Here is a 23117-nt window from a genome sequence, read left to right on the forward strand (position 1 = left end):
ATTATAGGGACCCACAACAAGCAAACTGCTTTTGACTGCCCAGACAGAGGTGATCCTTACAAGGAGCTGGTGGTTTGGCAGCAAAAATAAAGGCAAATACTGTACTTTTGTGCAAGGTAGGACACCAGGGAAAAGCACCATCAATTTGTGTGCTCCATTTAAAATGCAAGATAAAAATGACACCTTACTTGTATGGACAAGAAAGGAAATAAATATGTGTGCTAGAGGAGGAGGAACAAGGAGAGATGGGATGATCCAGCTGAATGGATAGATTATTTGGAAATGTCCCACCCATCCCAGGGTGTCTTTGTCTGGCACGCAAACATCCACCCTCCCCTCCAGGGATACAGATTCCCACATGGCAGAGATCTGCAGGGGCTGAGGGTACAACCCAGGCACCAGAAAATATTGCAGGTGCCCTGGTGACAAACCAAGGCTCGTGCAGAGTGAGATCTATCACCAGAATCTGTGGTGAAACCATAGCATCATTTAGGTTAGAAAAAAATGTCCAATATGATCATGTCCACCCATTAACCCAGCACCACAGTGATCATGGTTAAACCATAGCCCACAAATGAGCCACACCCAAAAGACTTTTGAATGCTTCCATAGTGATTCCACCACAAAAAAAAAAAAAAAAAAAAAAAAAAAAAAAAGCTCTTAAAACACAGCTTTTCCCTCTGCTCTCTTCTTTCTTGGCTCAATTCCTGCAGGGAAAAACCATGACAAGCCAAACAGAGAAAAACATAGAAAATTAATACAAAACCAGTCCCTCTGTGCCTTTCTCCTCTTTGCCAGGGGCCGAGAGGATCCAGGACACTCAGGCTGTGGGAGACCCGTGGTGCCAAGAGCTTTACCCTTTCCATGAACCAGTGCGGGCGCGTCCCCTTCCCATCCGTCCGGATCCTCATCTTCCTCAGGGGTGCGATGTCAGCGATCTCCATGATGAAACTGTCCTCCTGACCCCTCTCAAACCTGCAGGGGTTGGAAGGAAGACCAAGGAGGGTTTTTCCTCCTGCTGCTTTACAGCCTCTTTGCATCTCCATCCCGTGCTGCAGCCCGGGCCATGCCAACAGCCTCAAAACTAAAGTTTATGAGTGTTCTTAATTGGACTTGAGCTTTCCTGCGCTGCAGTCGCCAGCTACTGTGCTGTTGGCAAGACACCTCAATGCAGATTTGACAGGGATTCCTCCTTCCCTGGGAAACACAGCCCACCTGGAGCTGCTCCAGGCAGCCTGTAGCATACACTGCCGTTCTGTTTGTAACCAGAACAATAGAGACTCACAGTCAGGCTTCTGCACATCACCTCCCTCCTGGCATCTACCCACTTGCCTGTCCTTGGCTTGTTCCAGCTAGAAGGGAAAATAATTTTTGCCACATCTCCTTCCCCCGAGGTGCAGCACAAAACTTTGTGTTTGCTGTGGAGAGAGGCAGCTGCTGCAGCTCAGCTGAATGTGGTGCCGGGATCGAAGCCCAACGCCCAAGTTTAGTAAGCACAAGCAAATTGTGTTAGAATGGAGACAAAACCAACCCGTTGAAATTGGGGGATTTGGATTTGCAGACTGTCTCTGCCTCTGGTAAGAAGCAGGGTGGGTTTGTGTAAGCTTGCGTGAAAGACCTTCCCCGGTGCGTGGCTGCTTTGTACAGGGATGTGCAGGAGCTGCTCATCCATAGCAATCAGCAGAAAGCAGGAGAAGGGAAAAAACCAGCCAACATGTGCTTCCCAAAGAAGATTACATTGGCTGGGACTGCACCTTCCCTCCCTCCTGGCATCACTGGTGTTGGGAGGAGAGCCTTGCTTCAGTGGAAGTGCTGCCTCAGGCTCAGTATTACTCTGCTCTAAACAAGTGGATCTTCTAGTTTGCTCCCTCAAATACCTGGAGACCTGCTGTGGTCTTGGAGTTGGAAATCTAATCCTTGCTAAAGAGAACGGCAGCTAAATCCAGGGGGTCTACAAAACACGTGGTGACCACTCTGCTGTTGAGGTTTCTCCTTCATGCAAAGTTCTCCTTGTGGGGGAATTACCTGAATGTGCTGAGAGGTTTGGGAAGAGCCCTGCAAGATGTGGGCACTGCCATAACACAAACAATCCATAATGATGATATCTCATTCCTGGCAATGCACACAGCCTCCATAACAGTGCCAGAATGTGGAGAAAAAAAAAAAAAATTCTTCACCAACCTCTGTTCAGATTACCCCCTGCAGGATGAATGTGATTATACTCACACCATTATCTGAGCATGCATAGCTGCAGATGTTAGTAATAGGGATTGGCTCGAGCCTCTCAGTTTTCATCCAGGCATTGCTTCCTCTGCACTCCCAGAGGCATTTAGACAGGGCATTTTGGTCTCAGTCCATTTCTAGTTATTAAGGGTTATGTTTGCTCTTTGAAAAACTCCTTTTTCTTCTTATTTGTCTTTCTGTGGTACCGGATACTGAGGCAGCCTGTCTCACTCTGAGAAACAGAATGTACTTTTGTCCCTGGACTGGATTGATTTCCACATCTATTTAACAAAAAGGTGTGACCCTTCCAGTCTGAATTATCCTGTGATCCTATGATCAGTTTTTATTACAATCACTCTTACCTACAAAGCTTCCTAGAAACCTCTCACTCTGAGGCTTTCCAGGCTGAGCAACTCTAAGCTAAAATGTCTGCTAGGAAAATAAAACATTTTTTATCTTCAGCAAATACCTTGTTTGAAGTTTGTGACACTGATACTCATCTGCTGCTTCCAAGAGGGAAGTCTTAGAGGGAAGTGATTGCCAAAGTGACAAACTGGGTGACCCAGAAGCTCTTTGCTATCCCTAATTTATATGAAGATGAGCATAAACCTGAAAAAAAAAATCGAGAAGGGAAGAAGCAGCCAGACAAGCTGACTGCTGCTATTCCCTTTTCAGGACACTGAACCATTTATCTAAAGGATTTCATTAAGCTTTCCTACCCATGCCTGCCCTTATAAATATTTCCATTGCCCAGGGGTCTTGGCAATAAGTGTAATGTAGCAAAAATTGCCTTAAATCTGTGGCAGGTTAGACAGACGGCTCTTCGTAATGCACTAAGCTGCTGTGAGTGAATTGGCACTGGATGGCCCCAATAAAGATGAAGTGCTTTTTACCATTTGGTTGCAGCAGCTCTCACCCATTCCCTGCTCTGCTGGTGCAAGGGCTGGAGAGATTTCCATGTGGAAAAGAGCCAGGAAAGCCTGTGCTGTTAACAGCTGGCTGAAGACCGGTGGCAGTGGCATGGAAACAGACAGGATGTGAATTTGGGGACATGCATGTCCTCTGCAGAGGGTGCTAATGAGATGACAAGAGCTCTGTACAGCTGGAGGTGTGACACAGAGCACCTCCAGCTAGCAGAGGTGTGCCAGCAGAATAGCTCAGCATCCTGGGCATATTAACATAATAAGACTTGTGCCTTACACTTCCTCTTCTTTACACAGCCCCAGTGATTTTTCAACACCTTTCACAGGTCTTCTACTGTCAATGATAACCCAAACAACTAATAACTCAGAGGCTTTTCTATTGTCCTGTATTGCATTTTCATACTCTTGTATGAAATTGTCCATCCCACCCATGTAGACAAATGGGATGTGTTTTTAGAGGCCACAGAGTTTAGGGGTATGGCTTGCCCCAGATGCAGCAAAACTCCAACCCTTCTCCTGAGGGGCTGGAGATGTCTTTGGAGATTTTCGGTTGACACACCCAGATGTGGAATCTGCTTCCTTTCTGAATCCAAACACCAGTGGTCCATATTCCCTCCTACTAGGTCTGAATGTTGGGATTAAATGAATGGAAGACAGGCCAGTTTGGGCTTGCCCAGGGTCTTGTAAGAGGGTGCCACTGATGCCTATACTCACTGGTAACCCAGGTGCACTGCCCCACGTGTTGGATGTGCCTCTGTGATAGGAAGCAGCAAGCCCCAAAAACTGTGCTTTTCTGCATGACTCAGCTGTGTTTCTCACAGATATTTTAGTCGGCAGCACCTCTGCTGCATTTTCTTCAAAACAAACAAGGCTCATGCTTGTTACTAACTAGACACATGAAGCTCTCAGTCTTAGCTATGTTTGTCCAGACACCCACTCTCCTACAACAGCTTCAAGTAAAACATTCCCTGAGCAAACACCTCTAGGCAAGGTGCACCTTATCCTCAGTTATGCAGCATTCTCTCAGCAAGCTGAGCTCAAACTGTGTTGCAAAAAGCTCCCTCCCTTCTGATGCTCTGTAGATGCCTCGCTGAATAAGATCAGAGCTAGGCAATTAATTAAATTTAAGCATGATGTCACGAAAAGATGGTTCATTCTTGAGGAGGCCAAAGCTTTCTCTACTAGGGAAGGTGCTAGGAAGGAACAAAACAGCATTGGGAAGTTGATGAGTGGTGGCGTGTGTGGGTTTTTTGGCTTATGGAAGTGCTGGCATGAGGCTAGGGTTAGAGTGTGTGTTAGCTGTTTCTGCTGAAGAAAACATGAGGTTCCACATTTTTAGTAAAATCAGGGCATTCAGTGCAGCACTCTGTGCCACCACCCATCCATTTCCCAGGGCTCTCCTGGGCAATGTTCACAGTTCCCCTTGGAGACAAAGCAGGACTTCATACTTTTGTTCAAGATGATAATCTCAAAGGCCACTGAGGATCAGGTTAAACAAAACTTGCATAAATGACAAAGGGTGGTTTCCATGGCTCTCCTCACCTTTGCTTTGCTAAAAATCTGACAGAAACACAGGGGGCCCAGTCTGAATCTATAACATCAATGAGAGTAAATGTTTATGTTTCAGCGGGAGCATGATCGAAGCCTTGGGTTCTTCTTGTCTTGACACTAAAATCTGTCATCACTCCACTTCTAACCAACAAAAATGACAAAAGTTACTGTACCTGTCTCCATTTTTTTCCAGCAGCATCTCCTCAGTGTTCCCATTGGATCCAAAGACAGTCATGAAAATGCTGGCGTCGGTCCCGCCACTTTCGATGTCTCCAGTGACAACTGTGACTTCGTAGAGGATCTGGTGAGGATTGGAAACAATAGAAAGTCTCATTTAAACAGCTATCCTTAACCCACCCTGAACAGGGCAAAAAACACACTTCCCTGGAGATCTACTTCCTTTACAGAACAGGTTCCATCACAGCTTCTTAGTTTTTCTCCACACCCCTCTTTTCAGAGGCAAAGTTGGACAGCAAAACTTACTACAGGACTTTCTGTCTATGACCTTTTCTACAGATTTGCTCAGCCTTGGAAGAGACACATTTATTGTGACAACATGTGAATTAAAGGATCACTGAATTGATTTGGTTGAAAGGAACCTTTAAAGCTCTTCCTGTTCTAATCCCCTGCCATGGGCAGGGACACCTTCCACTATTCCAGGTTGCCCCAAGCCCTGTCCAGCCTGGTCTTGGACACTTCCAGGGATCCAGGGGCAGCCACAGCTCCTCTGAGAAAACTGCACCAGGGCCTCATCGCCCTGCCTGTACAAAATCTCTCCCTTTTATCTAATCCAAGTCAACTTTCCCTCAACCTTTAAACCCATTACCCCTTGTCCTGTTGTAACATCAGTGATGAGGATTTCTTGAGCTACTTCTTCACAGGAATCACAACCATCACGTCAATAGCTGGGTCTCCAACCCTCTGCTACCAGTGTCTCTGCCTGGTGACCTCCAGGACTCCAGCTCTGTACTGCAGCAAACTCCTGCTAATTTAATAAAAGAGTCTCCCAGAAGAACCATTCTTTCTTTTTCTTGGCTGCAAAATGTTTCCCCGAAAAGTTTGGTGTTTATCTGGTCAATGTTTATCCCAATATCATTAACAGTTTGGAGGTTTATACATCAGAACACTCCCTGTTGTACTAAAATTCAGCTATCCTGTTCTCCAAGGGGATGCTCACTGCTGCATCAGCTGCAGAGTCCTCCCAGATCTTGTATGCACAAACTGTGCTAGTTTGTAAAAAGATTTTTTTAATAATTTTCACCTTACTAGCCTAATTTTATTCTTTTCTCCTGACATGGGAGCAATAAGACTCAGAAAAAGTATGTCAAAAATGTGCAAGTCCCAGTGGCTGTAAGGGATTTTAAGACTTTTAGACCACTTAGATGCTTTCAAGATCATAGCTATGGAACCACAGCTTCTTTAAAATGTGCAAGAATATCAAGAAACAGCTCCCAGAAACATATTTCTAATAGTGCACTGCTAGGCTAGTTTAATTTGCCTGAATTTTAGCTGCCACATAAATAAGCAGTGCAAAGGAATAACATAATATAAAAATTATTTTTCACATTTGTTTGAACCTGAGTAACCTGTTGATCACATATTTATCCACACATACCTTAAATCTTAGCAATGCATTCTATTTTTTATAGGAAGGAGAAAAAACTCTTTTACTAATGCACTGAAGGCTTCTAATGACTGTGATGGACATTGAGTAATTTTTCCAACTATGGGAAAGCAAATAAAAGCAAATACTCCATTTAAAGCAAAAAGAGAGAATATCAAGCCAAGAAGAAAATTAAGTTGAAATGAGTACATATGGCTGTGCAAAAGCCAAGCAGAAAAAAAAAATTAGAAAAGTATTAATTCTCTCAATGATGCTAAACATATCAGTTGTCTTTGAACTCTAAAATGCTTGTAAGACTCGGTTTCTAACTACAGCTATTTATGAGGGAACAGCCCCAAATTCCCTCAACTAGGAGGCTGATCAGAAAGTGAAATGCTCACGTCTGGTTTTGTGTCCCAAACATCTCCCCAGATTTCCTTCAAATCTCCCATGAAGTTTCTGGCCTGACATAATAGGAAAAAAATTTGCCTTTAGAAGTGTCTATTTTTGGCATGCTTTTAAAAATAAATATTCAAGGTCGTGCTTTTAAAGGAAGACTGAACATAAGTCTTCATTAACACCCACTTCAATCTAGGGTCAAGCCATCAGCTCACCAATAGGAGAGTGGAAACCTCATCCAGCAGGTTAAAAGACAGATGGGACATTTTTATGAGATTGGTTTTAACATTGCTATTAAGTCTGAGGAAGGTTTTTTTATACCCTCTTAGGTCAATTCCACCACTGAAATCTGCACTGATTTGGTGAATCCTTCACAAATGCTAAAAATGTTATCAATTTTTTGTGTGTCTGGGGAACAAGAAAGATTTCAAGAGAATATCTTTAGCTTGGGAATCAAGAGCAGCATAAAGAAAAAATAATGTACTAGGAAAGAGTAACCTGACTCTAAATAGAAGCACATCTATAGAGATTTTAAACTGCCACACAGGTATTTAAACACAGTGTTATTGTCACATTCATCCAGACTGTTATTTCTGCTACAAACCTTACATCCAAAATCAGCACAGCTCAGCTTTCCAATTTGCACTTGTTTGAAATATGGCATAGCAGATATTACTTCAAAATGCATATATTTGAATGAAAATACTATAGACTTTTATTCATCACTGATTCAACTTTCATCAGTTATTCTCACCAAAGATCAGGCTTACAAATGTTTTCATGTTTCAACAACTCCCCGTAATTGTTCATTTCCCTATCCACTATTGGAAAATTTGGTATGTAGCCACATTATGGAGAGATTAAAACATTAAGATACTTCCACTGCTCCAGTCTGATGAGTTAGAAGTGATTCTTCACTTTGGAGCTGCTCCCACTCCACAGGTACCTGGTGATTCAGGGGGTGACAAGGTGAGGACAGGCAGCTGAACTGTGCCCTACCTGCTCTGCCCTCCCATCCATGCCATGGCAGCATCCAGCCAGCCTCACAGTCCTCTAAACAGCCATGATTATAAACCACACCAGCAGACTTTGATAATGAAATAACATAGGAAAGGAAAGCAAAGAGAAGGCTCGAGCCACCTGCAAAAGTCAAACTCAGACAGCTGCTGGTGCACAACCCGTGTCAGCAGAGGTCCCTGCAGCAGCTAAAGACACAAAGGGAGCCTGGTGCCTACCTTGATGCCAATGTTAACGGATTCTGCATCCAGGATGTTGAGGATTCTTGAGGTGAGCCCGTCACCTTTGTCCCTGGCCAGCCAGCACTTGCAGACAAAGTTGTACATGACGCCCTTGGTGGGCACGACGATGGTGAGCTCCTCCATCAGCCAAGCGCTCTCAGGGGTAGCGCCGTCGTGCCCCACCTGTGAGGGCCAGAGAGAAAATACCTCCTGGGGAAAGGGGATTTCTCTGCATGAGGGTGATTCACATGGCAACGAAGGACTCAGAGCTTGTGTACACCACCACAACAAAACGTTCCTCAAGGGAACGGAGGGAGCTCCCGAACAGTGCCATTGCCATGGGCAAGGGAGCTCAGGGAATCAACTGCTGTGCATGAGGGAAGCCCAGTCTCAAAAAAAACCCACCCAAAACAACAAGGTAGACTGGACTGATGTACATGAAAATGTGTCCAGTCTCTTGTCACTCTGCCCTTTATATGCTCATTTGCAGTTGGCAGCAGACACATTTCTCCACCTTGACAAGCCTTTCCACTTCTGTCACTACACTTGGAAGTGATTATTCAAAGCTTTAAAGCCAGGAGGAAAGATGCAGCTCAGCAAACACCCACATGTATTATTACAAGCACTTCCCTCACAAATCCACATATAAGTGAACTAAATGTATGAGGCTGCTTCTCTGCTTCCCATCCCTTTAGACTACAAAAGCTCTGTCTTTGTACAGGAGAAAACAGATGGAGCTTGCATCTGTAGCTGGTTGGTTTTCAAGGACCACCTCCTCCAGCCTCAAGAATGATCTGTCCTGGAGACCAGGAAGTCACACAAAGGTGGCCACAAGCCTGCATGGATGAGCAAGGACCTCCTGAAAAAAATTTAAATGGAAAAAGGAAGAATACTAGAGGTGGCAGCGGGGGCAAAGGTCCTGCAGAAATGCAGAGACAGACTGTAAATGTGCAAGGATGTGTTTATGAAAGCCAGAGCCCACCTGGGACTGAATCTGCCAGGAACCAGGGTTCCTACAGGTATATCAGCAGCAAAAGCATGTTGACAGTGTAAATTTCTCCAAGAACCAACCTATGTCCCTCTAAATAAGGTTGGAAATTCAGCCTAGGGCAGACTTGGAAGCAAAATTATGTATTAAGGTCCATGTATGAACCTTGGTCAGTCATTCCAATGAGCCACCTGTCCATAAAAGACCTACCTGCACTTCATTAATTACAGAGAAAGTGTTGTTTCTGTCGTTCCTAGGAAAATGAGCTTCTTAGTCCAAAAACCTCACTGTTATTTTTGTTTTAAATTATTAGGATATTTAGGGAGGCTTAGAAAGCATTTTTTAATAACAGATTCATCTAGCGTGATATATCTGTGGTATCTATTTTTTTCCCCCAAAACAAGTGATCTTTTCTGTCTGACAGTCTCAGCCATCACTGCTATTAGGAGTATTATTGCTTTACTAAGGTCTGTGCAGCTGCAGAAAATTAGAGCTTAACCACTAGGGAAATTCAAGCCTACAATGGATGCATTAATCCTCTGATTCTTGGGGTGTGAGGTGAATGGGAATATAACACTTGCCTTCCCATTCCCTCTCTGCCAGCTTGGCTGAGCCTCTCCAAGCCCAGAGTCTTTGTGCTGCTCTGCTGCAGGATGGCAGGGATGAGGCAATGGGGAAAGTTTAGGGCCATGGTTCTGCAGTGACAAAGCAGCTGGAGGGAAAATCCTGATGAGCCTAATTGAATTTGCCAGTATTTTGGGTTCATTGCACACTCCCACCTGCTCACATCATAGAATCACAGAACAGTTTGGTCTGGAAGGGATTTTAAAGCCCATTTCATCCTAACCCTCCTGCTATGCGCAGGGACACCTCCCGCTATCCCTGGTTGCTCCAAGCCCCATCCAGCCTGACCTTGGACACTTCCATGGATGGGATATTCACAGCTTCCCTAGGCAAAGTCTCATTCCAAGACACTGCTAGGTGCCACATTTTCACAGCAAACTTTAACTTCTTTGGTATCAGTGACAGCCAGAATGAAACAACTTGTACATCCAGCTGCCTTGGAGAACCCGTGCACAAACAGATTTCCGAAGACCTCAAGAACAATGTAAATTCTGTGACAAATTCAGTCAGTGTCAGCCAAGTCTTCCCTATGGATGGACTTCAGGAGCAGAGCACCAGGATTTGACTTTCAGCTCCAGGCAAACCTTCAGACAGACCATGCCAATACAGTGAGTAATGCCAAGCCATGGCCACACCAGCAGTGTAGCTGGATGTGCATATCAATATCACAACAAGTGCTTTGGGCTGAGATGTTTGAACTAAATTAGAATTTAATTCAGAATTTCAAAGGCAGGTAGATCCTTACTTGGGCTGTTTCAAAACCTTTATAACTCGTTCCTACTGTCCTTGAGGGACTTCACATCACTGAGGATGAGATTCACACTTTATACTGAGCAGCTCAGGATCACATAGAAACTGAACACAGTGGCAGAGGGAAAATCTGAGAGAATATTTGTGTAAAGAAGGTTCAGAGGATACTAGAGAAACCTAAGGGTCAGGTTCTTAGTCACTGAGGGACTAGACTTGCATTTGCAACATTTTTGTGTCCTTGATTTTCCTCTATGTTGGTAATGGAGAAAGGCTCTGAACCAGAAGAGGTTTATGGAAACAAACCATTCCAGGACAGTCCTAGACATACCTGTGTCTCTCTGCTGCAACAACAGTCTAGGAACAGAGATACTTTTATTTATTAGGAAGAGAAATATTAAAAATTATTTTGAAAACACAGTATGAAGTGTCTACACTGAACATCTTGTGTTATTTATTTTCATATCAGAATGCCTATGAAAGTCCACCAGTAGTAAATGTTATATCTGTAGGCTTTCAAGACAGGAATAAATGGGCCTCTTTCTAAATTACTTCATGTTCCACTGTTTCTGCCTTCAGTGGAGTGCATTTGTAGCAGGAGCATAATGCCAAACTTGAATTAGCATCACAGTCCTGCTAAATATTACAGTGTGCTGCCTGAGTTATACAGAGGGCTCCTGGAAACTTAATCCTCATACTATGCTATTTTCACATGGTAGCTCACATTCAGAACTTTTCACCTTCCACACAAACAGACAAATGCCAAATCCAAGAACGAACTGTTCCTCACTTCTCCCCAAGTAGATAACTAGCAATTTTCTGCAATGTCCCTGAACACTGCAATTTTCCAGGAGGAAAATGCGGACTGATGCCATGGCAACCACGGCAGACTCACACATCGATGTCATCCCTGGGACACGGGTCCAAAAGAAGGGACCTTCCAAGCTGAGGGCACTGCAGGAAGGAAGGCAGAAGGACAGGAGCAGGTGGCTCCTTCAGCTGTGAGCTGGGGAGTTACAAACCAGAAGGGAAAAGTGAGCTGGGGTGAGGCACCAGACTGGTGTGTGATCACTGAGTACTGGGGTGAAAGAGTGCAGAAGAACATCACCAGCCTGAAAGATCCATGTCATTTCTTTTTCTAGCTCTCTACATTTTATTGGCAACCTTTTATCTTCTTTCTGATTTGTATTCCTTTCCAAATTAATTTTTTTCCTTTCCTCTGCCTATTTCAAAGTGTCTTCTCCTACTTTCTTCTATTTTCTACCCATTCTCTACCCTATTCACTGTATCTTTTCTATCATTCCTTTCTATTTCTTTCTTCAGGGTGCTCTTCCTGTCTCTCTGACCCTGAGAGGTCATACTGTCATTTTCCTCCCTCTGTCCCACTCCATGGCTGCTTCCATGTGTGCCCAATCCAGAAGAGAAGGACTGATACACTTGCTTCTCTATAGAAGTTTGACCTCGAGATGGGCTAGACAGAAAGTGCCACTAATACTCATAATAACCAGGTGCTGGCAGTGCATTAAGAAAATGGCTTGATAATAAACTCAAATTTTTTAAGGTGTCAGAATTCATTGCTTGAGTGAAAGGTAGTGCAAGTGACAGTCTCTCAGCTGCAAGAGCAGAACAAAGAGGTGTAAATATTTCCTAATTAGATAAGATTTCTCTTTCTTCCTTGTCTCTTTCCAATTATACCGGCACACACATCAACAGTTAGGTTTACTTCCACAGAGGGATAGGGGTAAAACCAAAATTAAATAGGTTCCTGAAGTCCTCAGGTGCTGTGGGTTTCAGTACTTGAGGCACTGGAGCAAGCTTTAAGGAGATGGAACTGCCATCTGAAACAAGAATGATATACACAAACACTCCGGAATATTCATGTGAAGTTTAAGCCCAGTGATGGAGAGTATATGCAAATTGTGTCTCCCTGAGCCATAACAGAAAAAATGGTTCCTGTACTGAAATCTATTTGTGCACATTACTCACAAATTATGATTAATTTTCTTCTCTAAGCCTGTGTCCTCCAAGCTGTGAAAACAATTTTCATGTTTAGCTAGGAAATTATACAAGATGTGTTTCTCACAATTTATGGAACCCAATTGGAAGTAATGAAAAAAAAGATCAGCTAGGAAAAAGACTCATGAAGAACTGCATCCTGGGAAGCTTCACTGCATCTGCCAATAGAAGGGATTGAGTAAGAAAAAGCGGTGCCAGAGATGGGACAAAACTGGGACATGTTGTAACTTCTTCACAAGTCACAATTATCTTCTGCTTCACAGGGATCCTGGTTTTGTGCAAAGTAAAGCATACTTATTTACAGGTTCAGACACATACAAAATCTCACCAGCACAGTCCTGTTTACTTTCCTTATAGACCCAAGAGCCTTTCCTTCACTGCTAAGAATAACAGAACCACATGCTTCCTTTGGCCACACATCTCATACGCCTCCAGCACTCGTGCTGCGTTCACAACATACCTCCACTTTCTTGATCTCCCCAACATCCAGGCCCCAAACTGAAAACTTCTCCACAGAGCCATCTGCAAATTCATCCTTTCCTTCTGGCAGATCCAGCCACAGCCTCTCAGTCTGCACTTTCTGGGGGCCCATGATGATGAGGAAGACGCGGCTGTCGGTGCTGGAGTCATACTCCGTGCCCGTTCTGACGGTGATGTGGTACGGGATCACTGTGGCACAGAGAGGTTTGCTCATCAGAAAACCCACACACACACTGCACTTGTGCCAGACTTGAGAAAACCGGGGGCTCATCCCATCAGAGGGAGCAGCTGTGCGTGCCAAATAGGTTCACATCCCATTGAATTCATTTGGAGAAGCGATAACATCATGCTTTGTTGGGCTACAAGTCTGCTTTGGAGACTACTTTCCCAGGGCACGCTTGGGACTGAATTCTGCAAGGGTTAATTTCCCCAGACAACCCTACTGGCTGCAAGGAGGTTGTAAGTCCAGATTTCTCCCTAATGCATGGCAGAACAGCAAAAGATTTGAATCGTTATTGACACCAAGAGACCTTCCTGAAGATGAGTCTGAGCACCTAAATCTTAAACAGGCTATTAGGCCAAAGTGATCTTACACTCCCCGTTCAATAAAGACAAATAAATCTGTGCTGACTCCAAGGTAAGCCATCACCGACTGAAAGTCCCAGAATAACCACAAATGCTCTCCTTTGTGCCTCATTCAAGGATTGCTGTGATCTATGGGGCAGCTCAGGGTTTCAGCATTCCTGTACAAATCCAGACAGAAGAGAACAGTCCTGTATTATGTGCAAGTCACACAATAATTCTATGCATTGCATAATAATTTTTGGTTGGGGGGAAAAAAACCTTCAGGGCAAGGCTTGGTAAAAGAGGAGGTGGTTTTTCTGTGGTTTTCAGAAATTTCAGTTCAGCTGTTAAAAGGGAGGAAGTGCCAGACTGCTTTTCAAGGGCTTTCCAAAAGCTCATTTGGGTAAGCCGAGCAGGCGGTGCAGAACCGGTCGCTGAATACTCGTTTGATTTCTCAGAACATTTGTGCAGGGCTGTTCAAACAGTTCTGACAAGACTCAGAGCTCTGAAACTTGCTTCGTCACAGACTCGAAACAGCCTGGCTTCATCATCACTTTTCTGATTTAAAAAAACCCCTAAGTTTATAAGTTGACAAAAAACCATAAAAACCACCAAAACTCCCCAAAAAACCAAAAAAACAACCCCTTGGTTTTCAAATTACCCAAGATTGACACCTAATTTTGCTTTATTATGACTAAAAACATTTTTGAGGTGGGGGTTGTACTAGAAATTCACATCAGACTCAGAACACTTGTGAAACATCAGGGAAGGCATAAATTCATGCTGATCAAATCTGTCCTTACCTCTAGGCAGAAAAGAATCCAAAAAGATTCGTTCAGCCCCAATTTGTGAATTTTGTGTACCAACACAAGATGAGCTGATGATTAGGCAAGATTTATTCTCCCATTTATGGTATGATTTACATTCCAGTGGGTGCATCAGCACAATGATGCATTTAGCAGGAAAAGGGTTTAGTTGTAGTCAAGGCAGATATAATAAGAATATATTGAGGGATCATGTTTAGGACGTCTCCAGAGTTTTAAATAAAGTATATTTTGAATAGGGACATTTTTGTTCACACAGGTTTTGTCCTGTTCTGCTGTGATAGACTAAGTTCAGTGAACTAACAGCATTTCTAGCTGATCCTTAAGCCAAGGTACTTGAAACACCTATAAAAAAGAAATGAGAACTTTGAGTAACTATTATTTCCCACTTTAAATAATGGATTCAGAGGTATATTGTAGCTTGCTATGAGAGAGCAGGAAACATCCTGTGCTGTTCTTTCCTCTGAAAACTGGAAAATGGATCCTTAAATTAGTTTATCTTCCCTCCCTGTCATCTCCCTCATTATCTGGGACTCATATTTCCCTTTTTTCTAGCATAGGAGAATGTAAAACCTGTGGCAAATGGCCACAGCAGGACGCTACAGGTCCTCCAGCCCATCTCCTTTTGTCCTTGGGCACCAGCACAGAGTTCAGGCTGATTGAGGCCACATGTTCCCCTCTCAGGAAGTTGGGTTTCCTTAGGGATCCATCCATGCCATCTCCAGAGCTGCCCTACAGCATGGGAGAAGGTTTCCAGTCCAGATCTTAGCATCATCCTAGCCAAGAAGACCTTCCCTGAGCTCCATCCTCACATCCTCCACCTCCTGTCCCTCAAAGGCATTTCCAATTTGATCTCAGTACAGTCAGGACTGGGCTGACTGACAAAAGTCACTCCCTTTCCCAGCCAACTCCCAGTACCACTTCCTGAGTGAACCAGCTGAGCTGGCTTTTTTATCCAGCTCAGAAGGTGGCTGCCTGGCTCACCCAGTCCATCTTATCTAACATTCCTTCAGGAAGCAGTTTCCTTAATGAGGCCATGTCACTGAGCTGAGATAGTGGTGATGACAAGCTCCAGGACTCAGAGGAAAAAGGACCACCCTGGCACAATGGGGACGATGGGAACTGTCCTAGCTCTGCTGGAGAACGGTTCCCATGGGAAATGATGGTATTTTACCCATTATTTGTGAAACTACACAGAATGCCAGCATGGCAGATGTTATCCATTGTCACAGCACAAAAGTAATATCAGGAGGAACATGGAAATCACTTAGTTTTTATTTGAGCACAATGGAGGATTACAAAAGGAGGGTTGCCCCAAGACAACATGGGTTGCAGGCCAGGTTTAGTGACGTGCAGCATTACATCTGCTTCCCAAATGAAAGGTGTGGAACATGCAACCCAGGTATCACATCACAACAAGCTACTGGGCATCAGAGGAGCTGCAGACCATCTGTGAGACCACTGTTGGACCCTGTGTGAATCCCCCTGGAGAGGTATCTTAAACTTCTAAGGAAAATGACATAATTTTCACTTCATTTACCACGGGAGTTTAAGATAATTTTAATCGTTTTGCGCTTGCTGTGGATTAAGAGCACACAGACAGATAGTAACTGTGATACAGCTGCTGCTCAGTTGGTCAATAAAACTCAGTATTGTAATCACACATCTAAAATCTTAATCCCATGTAGGATATCAAAGAACTGTAGGTTCAGTTCAGCAGATAAGTCATTTTCCTGGAACACAGGGGTAGCCAAAATCATAGAATCATAAAATCATAAAATCATAGAAAAACAAGGTTGGGAAGGGTCCCTAAAGTTCATCTCATCCCAACCCCCTGCCATGGGCAGGGACACCCTCCATTAGACCCACACAACAGCTGTTGTGATGTACACCACATGTAGTGAGGAAAAAGAAACCTGAGAAGTTCCAAAAATAAATCGCATTTGAACTCAAATTAAATAATATTTCATCTTGAAATACCATCTCAATTAAGTCAAAGAAACAGTATGGAAACACTGAATTTGCTGAGAAACTTCATGACTTATTCCACTGTTGAGAGATGCTGGAAAAGCAGCAAACACAGAAACACAAGCCCTGATCCAAAACACCCACTGCACAAGGAGAAATTATTTGTTGTTTTGCCTCTCCTTGCTCTCCAGGAGGATGAACACACCCTCTTTAAGCACTGGAAGCCAAAATCTCACAGGGATGCATGCAACCAAACACTCAGCCATGACCACTCACGTGAGCCTTCCTCTACTGCCTTGACCAGACTGGATTTTTTGGGCTCCTTCGGGTTGGCATTGCTGTCCTGGCTGGACATGCTGAGAGAGGAGGCATCCACACCGTTCCGCTCGCCATGGTAACTCTGGGTGGGAGGCACATTTGGGAGGGTGACGAGGTGATACAGTCTTACACCTGAGCTCAATAAGCCCAGGGAGGATGTATCCAGTCTGAGGGCTGACCTGCAACTTCTCAGAGCGGCTTAATAATAAACCAAAATAATAATAAGCATGGAAAGACAGCTTCTCTGGACGTGCTTTGTAAAAGAAGAGGTTTTAGTAATGATTAAAATAACAAACATTATCAAACAAGGGAAATACAAGTCAAACACAGTGCAGAGAACACTCTTACACTGCTAAGGTGGTCCAAAAAAGCAACTGAGCAGTTTTCTGTGCAGGCTTTTAAGTACTTGATGGTCCAGGTGGGCTTTTTGGCATCTTGCCCTATGAAATTGGTAACAGGTTTTGAGAAACATTTCCAAAACCCAGCCAGTGGCCCTGTGCTGGCACCTGGCCAGTTACTGGGAAAAGAACATGGAATTCCTGGGTACTTTACCTTACTAGGACAGCAAGGGGTGTGTCTTAAACCTGTCCTTATATGGAAACACCCACTAAGGTGGGGGTGCATTACTACAAAATGAGGCTGAGTGCTCCTCTTGTCAGCTGTTCCCAAGTGCCTCCAAGAAAGACATGAGAAGAAATCCCTGTAGCTCCCCAGCTACCTTTTCGGTCAGTATAGCTTGAATAAATGTGGCTTGTGTTGTACTGGTGGTCTTTCATTTACTTCACTGGTAACCCTGACAGGCCATTTTGGATGTGTGTCACATTAAAGAAAATATAATAGACCTAAAAGTCTTGTGAGTTGTGACCTTTTCTCTGCTGCCTGTCTGAAATTGTCTGAGTTTTTCTGAAATTCAGATCAATGGAGCAGTGGCAGAACTCACAGAATCATAGAAGGGACCTTATAAGTCATCTTGCTCCAACCCCCCATGGGCAGGGACACTTTTAACTATTCCAGGTTTCTCTAAGCCCCTTCCAGTCTGGCTCTGGACACTTCCAGGGATCCAGGGGCAGCCACAGCTTCTCTGGGCAGCCTGTGCCAGGGCCTCACAATCCTCACAAGGAAGGATTTTTTCCTAATAGGAGATCTAAACCTACTCTATTTCAATCTGAACTCATACCCCTCTTGTCCCATCACTCCAGGCCCTTTTAAATTGTCTCCATTTTCCTTGTCAGCTCTCTTCAGCTACTGGATAGCCACGATTAGGTCACACTGAAGCCTCCTCAGGCTGAACACTCCCAATTCCCTCAGCACAGCTGCTCCATGCCTCCTCTGGACTGGCTGCAGCAGCTCCACGTCCTTGTGCTGTTGGAGGCAGGGCTGGGGCAGCTCTGCAGGTGGGCTCTCACCTGGGCACAGGGGCACAGGGGCAGAATCCCCCCTGCCCCGCTGCCCACGCTGGGGATCAGCCCAGGGCACGGGGGGTTCAGATCCAGCTCTCACCCACAGCACCTTCTCCTTTCACCCAGGGCTGCTCATTACGTGCAAGTCAAATATCATGAGAGGCAGAGTACTGCAAATCTGAGTGATGTGAAGCACCATGAGAGGCAGAGATCTGCAAATCTGAGTGATGTGAAACACCAGTTGTGTTTGAAGAGTTACTGACAACGCACTTGGTGCCATTGTCCAATAAACGTGAGGCTTTTGCTGCGCAGTCAAATAATTAAAAGCAAAAATGGGGTGATTAGTTTTTCCTCGTTATGAATTGATATAAGCAACAGGGTAAGCCTGTCCACAGGCATTCACAGCGTTGTGTGCTGCAGTTTTATGAGGCAGCATATGGCAACACTCATCCATGGTGTAACTCCTCTTACATCCGCTCTGCTGCCTCCAGGATGAGCCTGGGCCAATTCCATTGATGATCATTTTAGTGGTAACTGTCAATTAAAGCCTCTCTGTATTTTGCAAAGTGGACTCCTTAAATAAAATGAACTTATAATCAGCTGCTTTATTATGTCTCACTGTATAGAAGCAAAAGAAGTCTATTAATCTTGTTTGCTAATTTTAATTAGAGCATGTACCTCGAATTCCAATTAGCTGCACTAGGCCGATAAGCAATAGACTGTGCAAGTAGAAAGGGCATTTCACTAGAAAACGTTTAGTGCTTTGAGTGGTAGCAAAGAGACCTGGCTTTTTATGCCAGACAGTGGTAGAGTAGGGATCTGAACAGAAATAAACACCCAGTCCTAGTGAGGATGAAGTCAAAGGATCCAATATTCCGGTTGGAGGACTTTGAACTGTGGGACCCATTACCAACCTGCTTTGTGGGCATAGCAAGGACAGCAGCAGGGAAATGCTGTTTATCAGCAAGGTAGTGAACTCTCATCCTGAAGGTTTCCACTTACAATCCTTAATTTTTCTGTTGAAATTGCAAATTACAGAGCTAATGATAATGGGCTGAGAGTGGCCTTACTTTCAGCTCTCGCCTGAAAATCAAAAATTAATTTTGGATAAGCCAAAAGCCCTCTGAGTCCCTAATGAGCTGCCTTGGACTTCAACCAGATATTCAATAATTTTATTTTTATGGCTTGCAGTGGGATCTGCTTTGAGCCATAACTGTACCTGCTCATAAAGTGTACGCTCTATCTTTTTGTCCTCTTTCTTTCTGGAGAGCCAGCGCTCGCACAGGAAAACGAACGACTCCTCTGTGGTTTCATCCAGGATCTCCACTTTCTCCAGAAACCAGTCAGGACTGAACATGCTATTGTCATGACGAATCTTGATCATGTATAAGATGCCGAGGTCCACAGTCTGTATTGTGAATGTGTCCTCCTGCAGGGTGTTCAAGAGCAGGGAATTCTGTTAATAAACTCCCAACAGATCATCCACTGGAAAAAGGCAAAAAAAGGGGAGACTACAGAAAACATGTTTAAGTTCCATTGCTGGATGGTGGTTGGCTAAAAGCTTTACAGAAGTATATAGAGGCATATCTGTAACAGGGAAGTGTTTTAAAGCCTGCTTCTGCTAGGAGGGAGACTGCAAAAAACACCACTTTTACAACCAGTTAGAATATTCAAATCCTGGGAGATTTTTAAGTATGCTTCCCTTTCTAATCCAGTTAGATTTGTATGAACAATCCAGATAAGACAATCCTTGCCACCATTATGTCCAAGTGACCCGTGGGATGACCACAGAGCATCACTTTTGGTGTTATTTTCCCAGATACAGCTGAAGTTTAAGTCCTATCAGTTTAACAAGTTTTGTGGTGGATTCCAACATACACTGTGTACATGCAAATCAGTTGCACAGGGACTGTGGGAATCTGTAGCTCACAGCTCCAGCCAGTTTCCATGACCAAGCTCATAATTTGTCCATCAGTGACTTCATAGGAACATCTGCCTGTTTGCTGCAGTGCCTGTCAGTTGTAATACCCAGCTGACAATCCATACAAAGCATTTTAAGAGGTAATGAATGTGGTAAATGGAATCAATCAATTCATCCCTCATAGGAAAACTCAGCCTATAAATGCAGTCATTGACTTGATAGGTTAAAGACTGAGAAATGGAAAGTGTCATTAAAGCTTCACATTTGTACCTGTCCTCTTTCAAACTTGTTGAAGTTTGTTTCGGATTTACTGAGTTTTCTCTCTCCCATGTCCCCCAGGTCTCCATAGATATTTAGGAAGACATTGGCATCTGTCCCAGCACCGTAGATATCCCCAGTGAACACGCTGATCTTGTATGTGTGAACTGCAGAAAGAAAGAGAGATGATTTCTGGTCAAATGAAATATTAAGATCTGTGTTAGGATCCTAAGAAATTTACCTTAGAAAAATGTTCCCCGGATTTCCTGCTCGTCACTTGTAGAGGTAGTAAATCCCATGTGGTTTTTTTTCAGGTTTCCAGTCCAAAGACTGGAGAATCCCTGGGCTGGCATTTGCTGACTTTCCTTTTCTCCATCTAATCAATGCCTGAGTGTTGCTTTGATCACACAGTTCACAGTTAAAAATGCAAAGAATCATTATGGTCATTACTGGATGGGAAGTCAATAGAGGTGAGGAAACTCAGCACCTTTTCATACAGAGGCTTGAGGGACATAGATCTGAGCACAAGTAATTCAGTGCTGTGAATCCTTAATACTCCATCTTCCATAAACAAAGACTGGGAATTCAGATGTGCAATTACTAGAGGAGTTAATGGCATGAATCTCTATAAATTCCCCAAACAGACAGAGAACAGGTTTCTGGGTCCTTTTGCTGAGAGAGTATTTAATTAAGGAAGGGCTGGAGCAGTGCTGTTTAAGTACCCCTTCTCTTTAGCTTGCTCAATGATGAGACAATAAAACCTCATCAAGCCTTTAGTAATGTGCTTTACTAAACCTGTTAAATACTCCTATTTTCATTTTGCTACTCTTCTCCCAGTTACATGGGGAAAACACAGTTACTGAAAGCATCCTCTCCAGGAAAACAGTGAGGGTCTGTACGAGCCTCTGATTACCCTGGTGGCATATGAGCCATGGAGGATGCCTCCCTGCAAATCCCAGGGCAATGCAAATGAGTAAGAAGCACAAAGTCTTAGTTGGGATTCTGTATATGTTAACAGTGCTGAAGAAAATTGCTATATTGTCTTTTTCTTCTTTCACAGTATAAGACAGATTCTATTCTGCTCTGTCATCCATGAAAGATTTCCATTGATTTCTCTGAGAAATGGATCAGAGCCATCACCTGAGAACATCCACCAGGACTGTGTGCAGTGCTGGATATTCTGGTTTGTCTCTTCACGTATGTCCTACAGAGTTACAGCTCCATGTTTGAGAGGCAACTGCTATTGTAGTCAGGAAGGAAGCAATAGATATCTTCTAATTAGTCGGTGCATCCCTCCTTGGCCTTTCCTTGCTAGTTCTAGAGGCCTCCAGGACTGAAACACAGCATATTATAAAAAAAAGATGATCCTCAGAATACCACAAGCTGATTTTCCATCACTGCCATTTACACTATGCCACTGCCCAAGATGCATGACAGACATGCAGAAGATTTAATTCTTGTCCCAGATATTTTATGTCTAAAGCAGAAGTTCCCAAACTTAGCCCTAGCTCCACGCCAGAAGAAACTTTTAATAATACAAAAATTCTATTCCGTAGATCGTAAAACTTATTTTAAGGCTTTGCCTTCAGAAGGAAAAGTGAGTCACCTGGGTTAATTAACAAATGGTAACTGATCCAAGGAAAAGCAACAGAAATTAACAAGTTAAGGAAAATGTCATGCAGGCACCTAGATGTCACAGAATCATTGAATCATCAATTTGTTTGGATTGGAAGGGACCTTTAAAGGCCACCTTGTCCAACCCACCTGCCATGGGCAGTGACCTTCCACTAGACCAGGTTTATCACAGCCTCATCCAATCTGAGCTCAAATGTTTCCAGGAATGGGGCATTCACCACTTTTCTGGGCCACCCTTGCCAGTGTTTTATTACCACTTAGTAACTGATTTTAAAATTGTCTTTGCCCATGCAGGAAAAGAAATCTCCTATAAGCCGCCATGTAGTTCCTAACAGGAGGAAGGAGGACACCAGCCTTCCTTCCAGCAAAGCACCTCTTCCCTTGGCAGTGGAAAACAATCCACATTAATTCCACCCTGACAATGTTCTGCAGTAAATGCAAGTCAGACTCTGAAAGAAAAGAAACAGTGAGAAAACTTATTTTCTCTGTTGAGTCATCTTGTTGTCAGAGGCAAGAGTCAAGAATGAAAACGGCATCTGAAATCCTTTTGCTCTGCTCAGGATGAGGAAGTTCATGACCTCTCTCAAGGACATAATGAGCTCTGGGTGAGAAAAGGAGATTCTTTTCTAGAGGAAAAAGAGGCACAAACAGCTGCACATACAGAGAAGCAATGATTTAGGGGTGAAATTACAGTTCTTTTTCACTAGCTTCAGCTACCAGTAAGGCCAAACACTGAACGTCACCACCTTGTAGGATGAACTCAGAACTGAATAAGAATATTTTTTTCTCCTCCTGAAAGGCACTTTAATGAGGTGAAGGTGACTGCAATGACCCAGGCTTCTAAAGGTTATGCATATGTACGTGAAGGGCAGCAGGAAAAACAACTTTGGGAGGAAAGAGGGGTGTTAATTAGACTCATAGGATAGGAAAGGAAGAGGCAGAGTGCACAGCACAGAAGCTGGGCAAAGGAGTGAAGAGGTTAACACAGCCTGAAAGACTAGATGTATGAATTTTATTAGGCATCAGAGGAAATATGGAAATTATGGGTGTGGAAGGGTGTCTGTGACAGGTTCTCAAAAGCCCCATGGGAAAATAATGATGTTATTGCACAGAGGTGCTCCAGGTGTGAGAGAGGCCAGGGAACAGGAAGGGAAAGAGAAGTGAACAGCTGTACCAGCATGGCACTGAACCACACACCCAAATATTCTGTTAAAAAAAATCAGACAAATCATCCCTACCTACTCCTAGGATTATATTACCTTCTAAAGGGTCTTCGACTTCTTCCTCTATCTGCTTGAGTGTCCCATCCTTCATGAGCTTTTCAGTAAAAATATCAGATGGCACCAGTTCTCTGACAGTCTCGCCGTCATCTTCAGACTTTGCAAGCCATCTTTCACATGGAAATGTGACAGTTTCTGAGCCCTGGAGTAAACATCA

At 43.8% G+C, this 23117-nt stretch overlaps 1 protein-coding gene across 1 annotated transcript in view; it reads right to left on the bottom strand.

Moving 5' to 3' along the window:
- Positions 1-23117, bottom strand: part of LOXHD1 (lipoxygenase homology PLAT domains 1) — a 153472-nt gene that overhangs the window by 32370 nt on the left and 97985 nt on the right. The window contains exons 27-34 of the mRNA XM_066339598.1: positions 22940-23102; positions 20058-20212; positions 19086-19295; positions 16425-16548; positions 12773-12981; positions 7935-8120; positions 4871-4998; positions 858-975 (exon numbers count right to left, since the gene is read on the bottom strand). Of these exons, the coding sequence (XP_066195695.1) occupies positions 858-975; positions 4871-4998; positions 7935-8120; positions 12773-12981; positions 16425-16548; positions 19086-19295; positions 20058-20212; positions 22940-23102 (1293 nt within the window). The remainder of the gene's footprint in view (positions 1-857; positions 976-4870; positions 4999-7934; positions 8121-12772; positions 12982-16424; positions 16549-19085; positions 19296-20057; positions 20213-22939; positions 23103-23117) is intronic.

This window comes from Sylvia atricapilla, chromosome Z (assembly GCF_009819655.1).
Source record: "Sylvia atricapilla isolate bSylAtr1 chromosome Z, bSylAtr1.pri, whole genome shotgun sequence".
In the NCBI taxonomy this organism is placed as follows: domain Eukaryota; kingdom Metazoa; phylum Chordata; class Aves; order Passeriformes; family Sylviidae; genus Sylvia; species Sylvia atricapilla.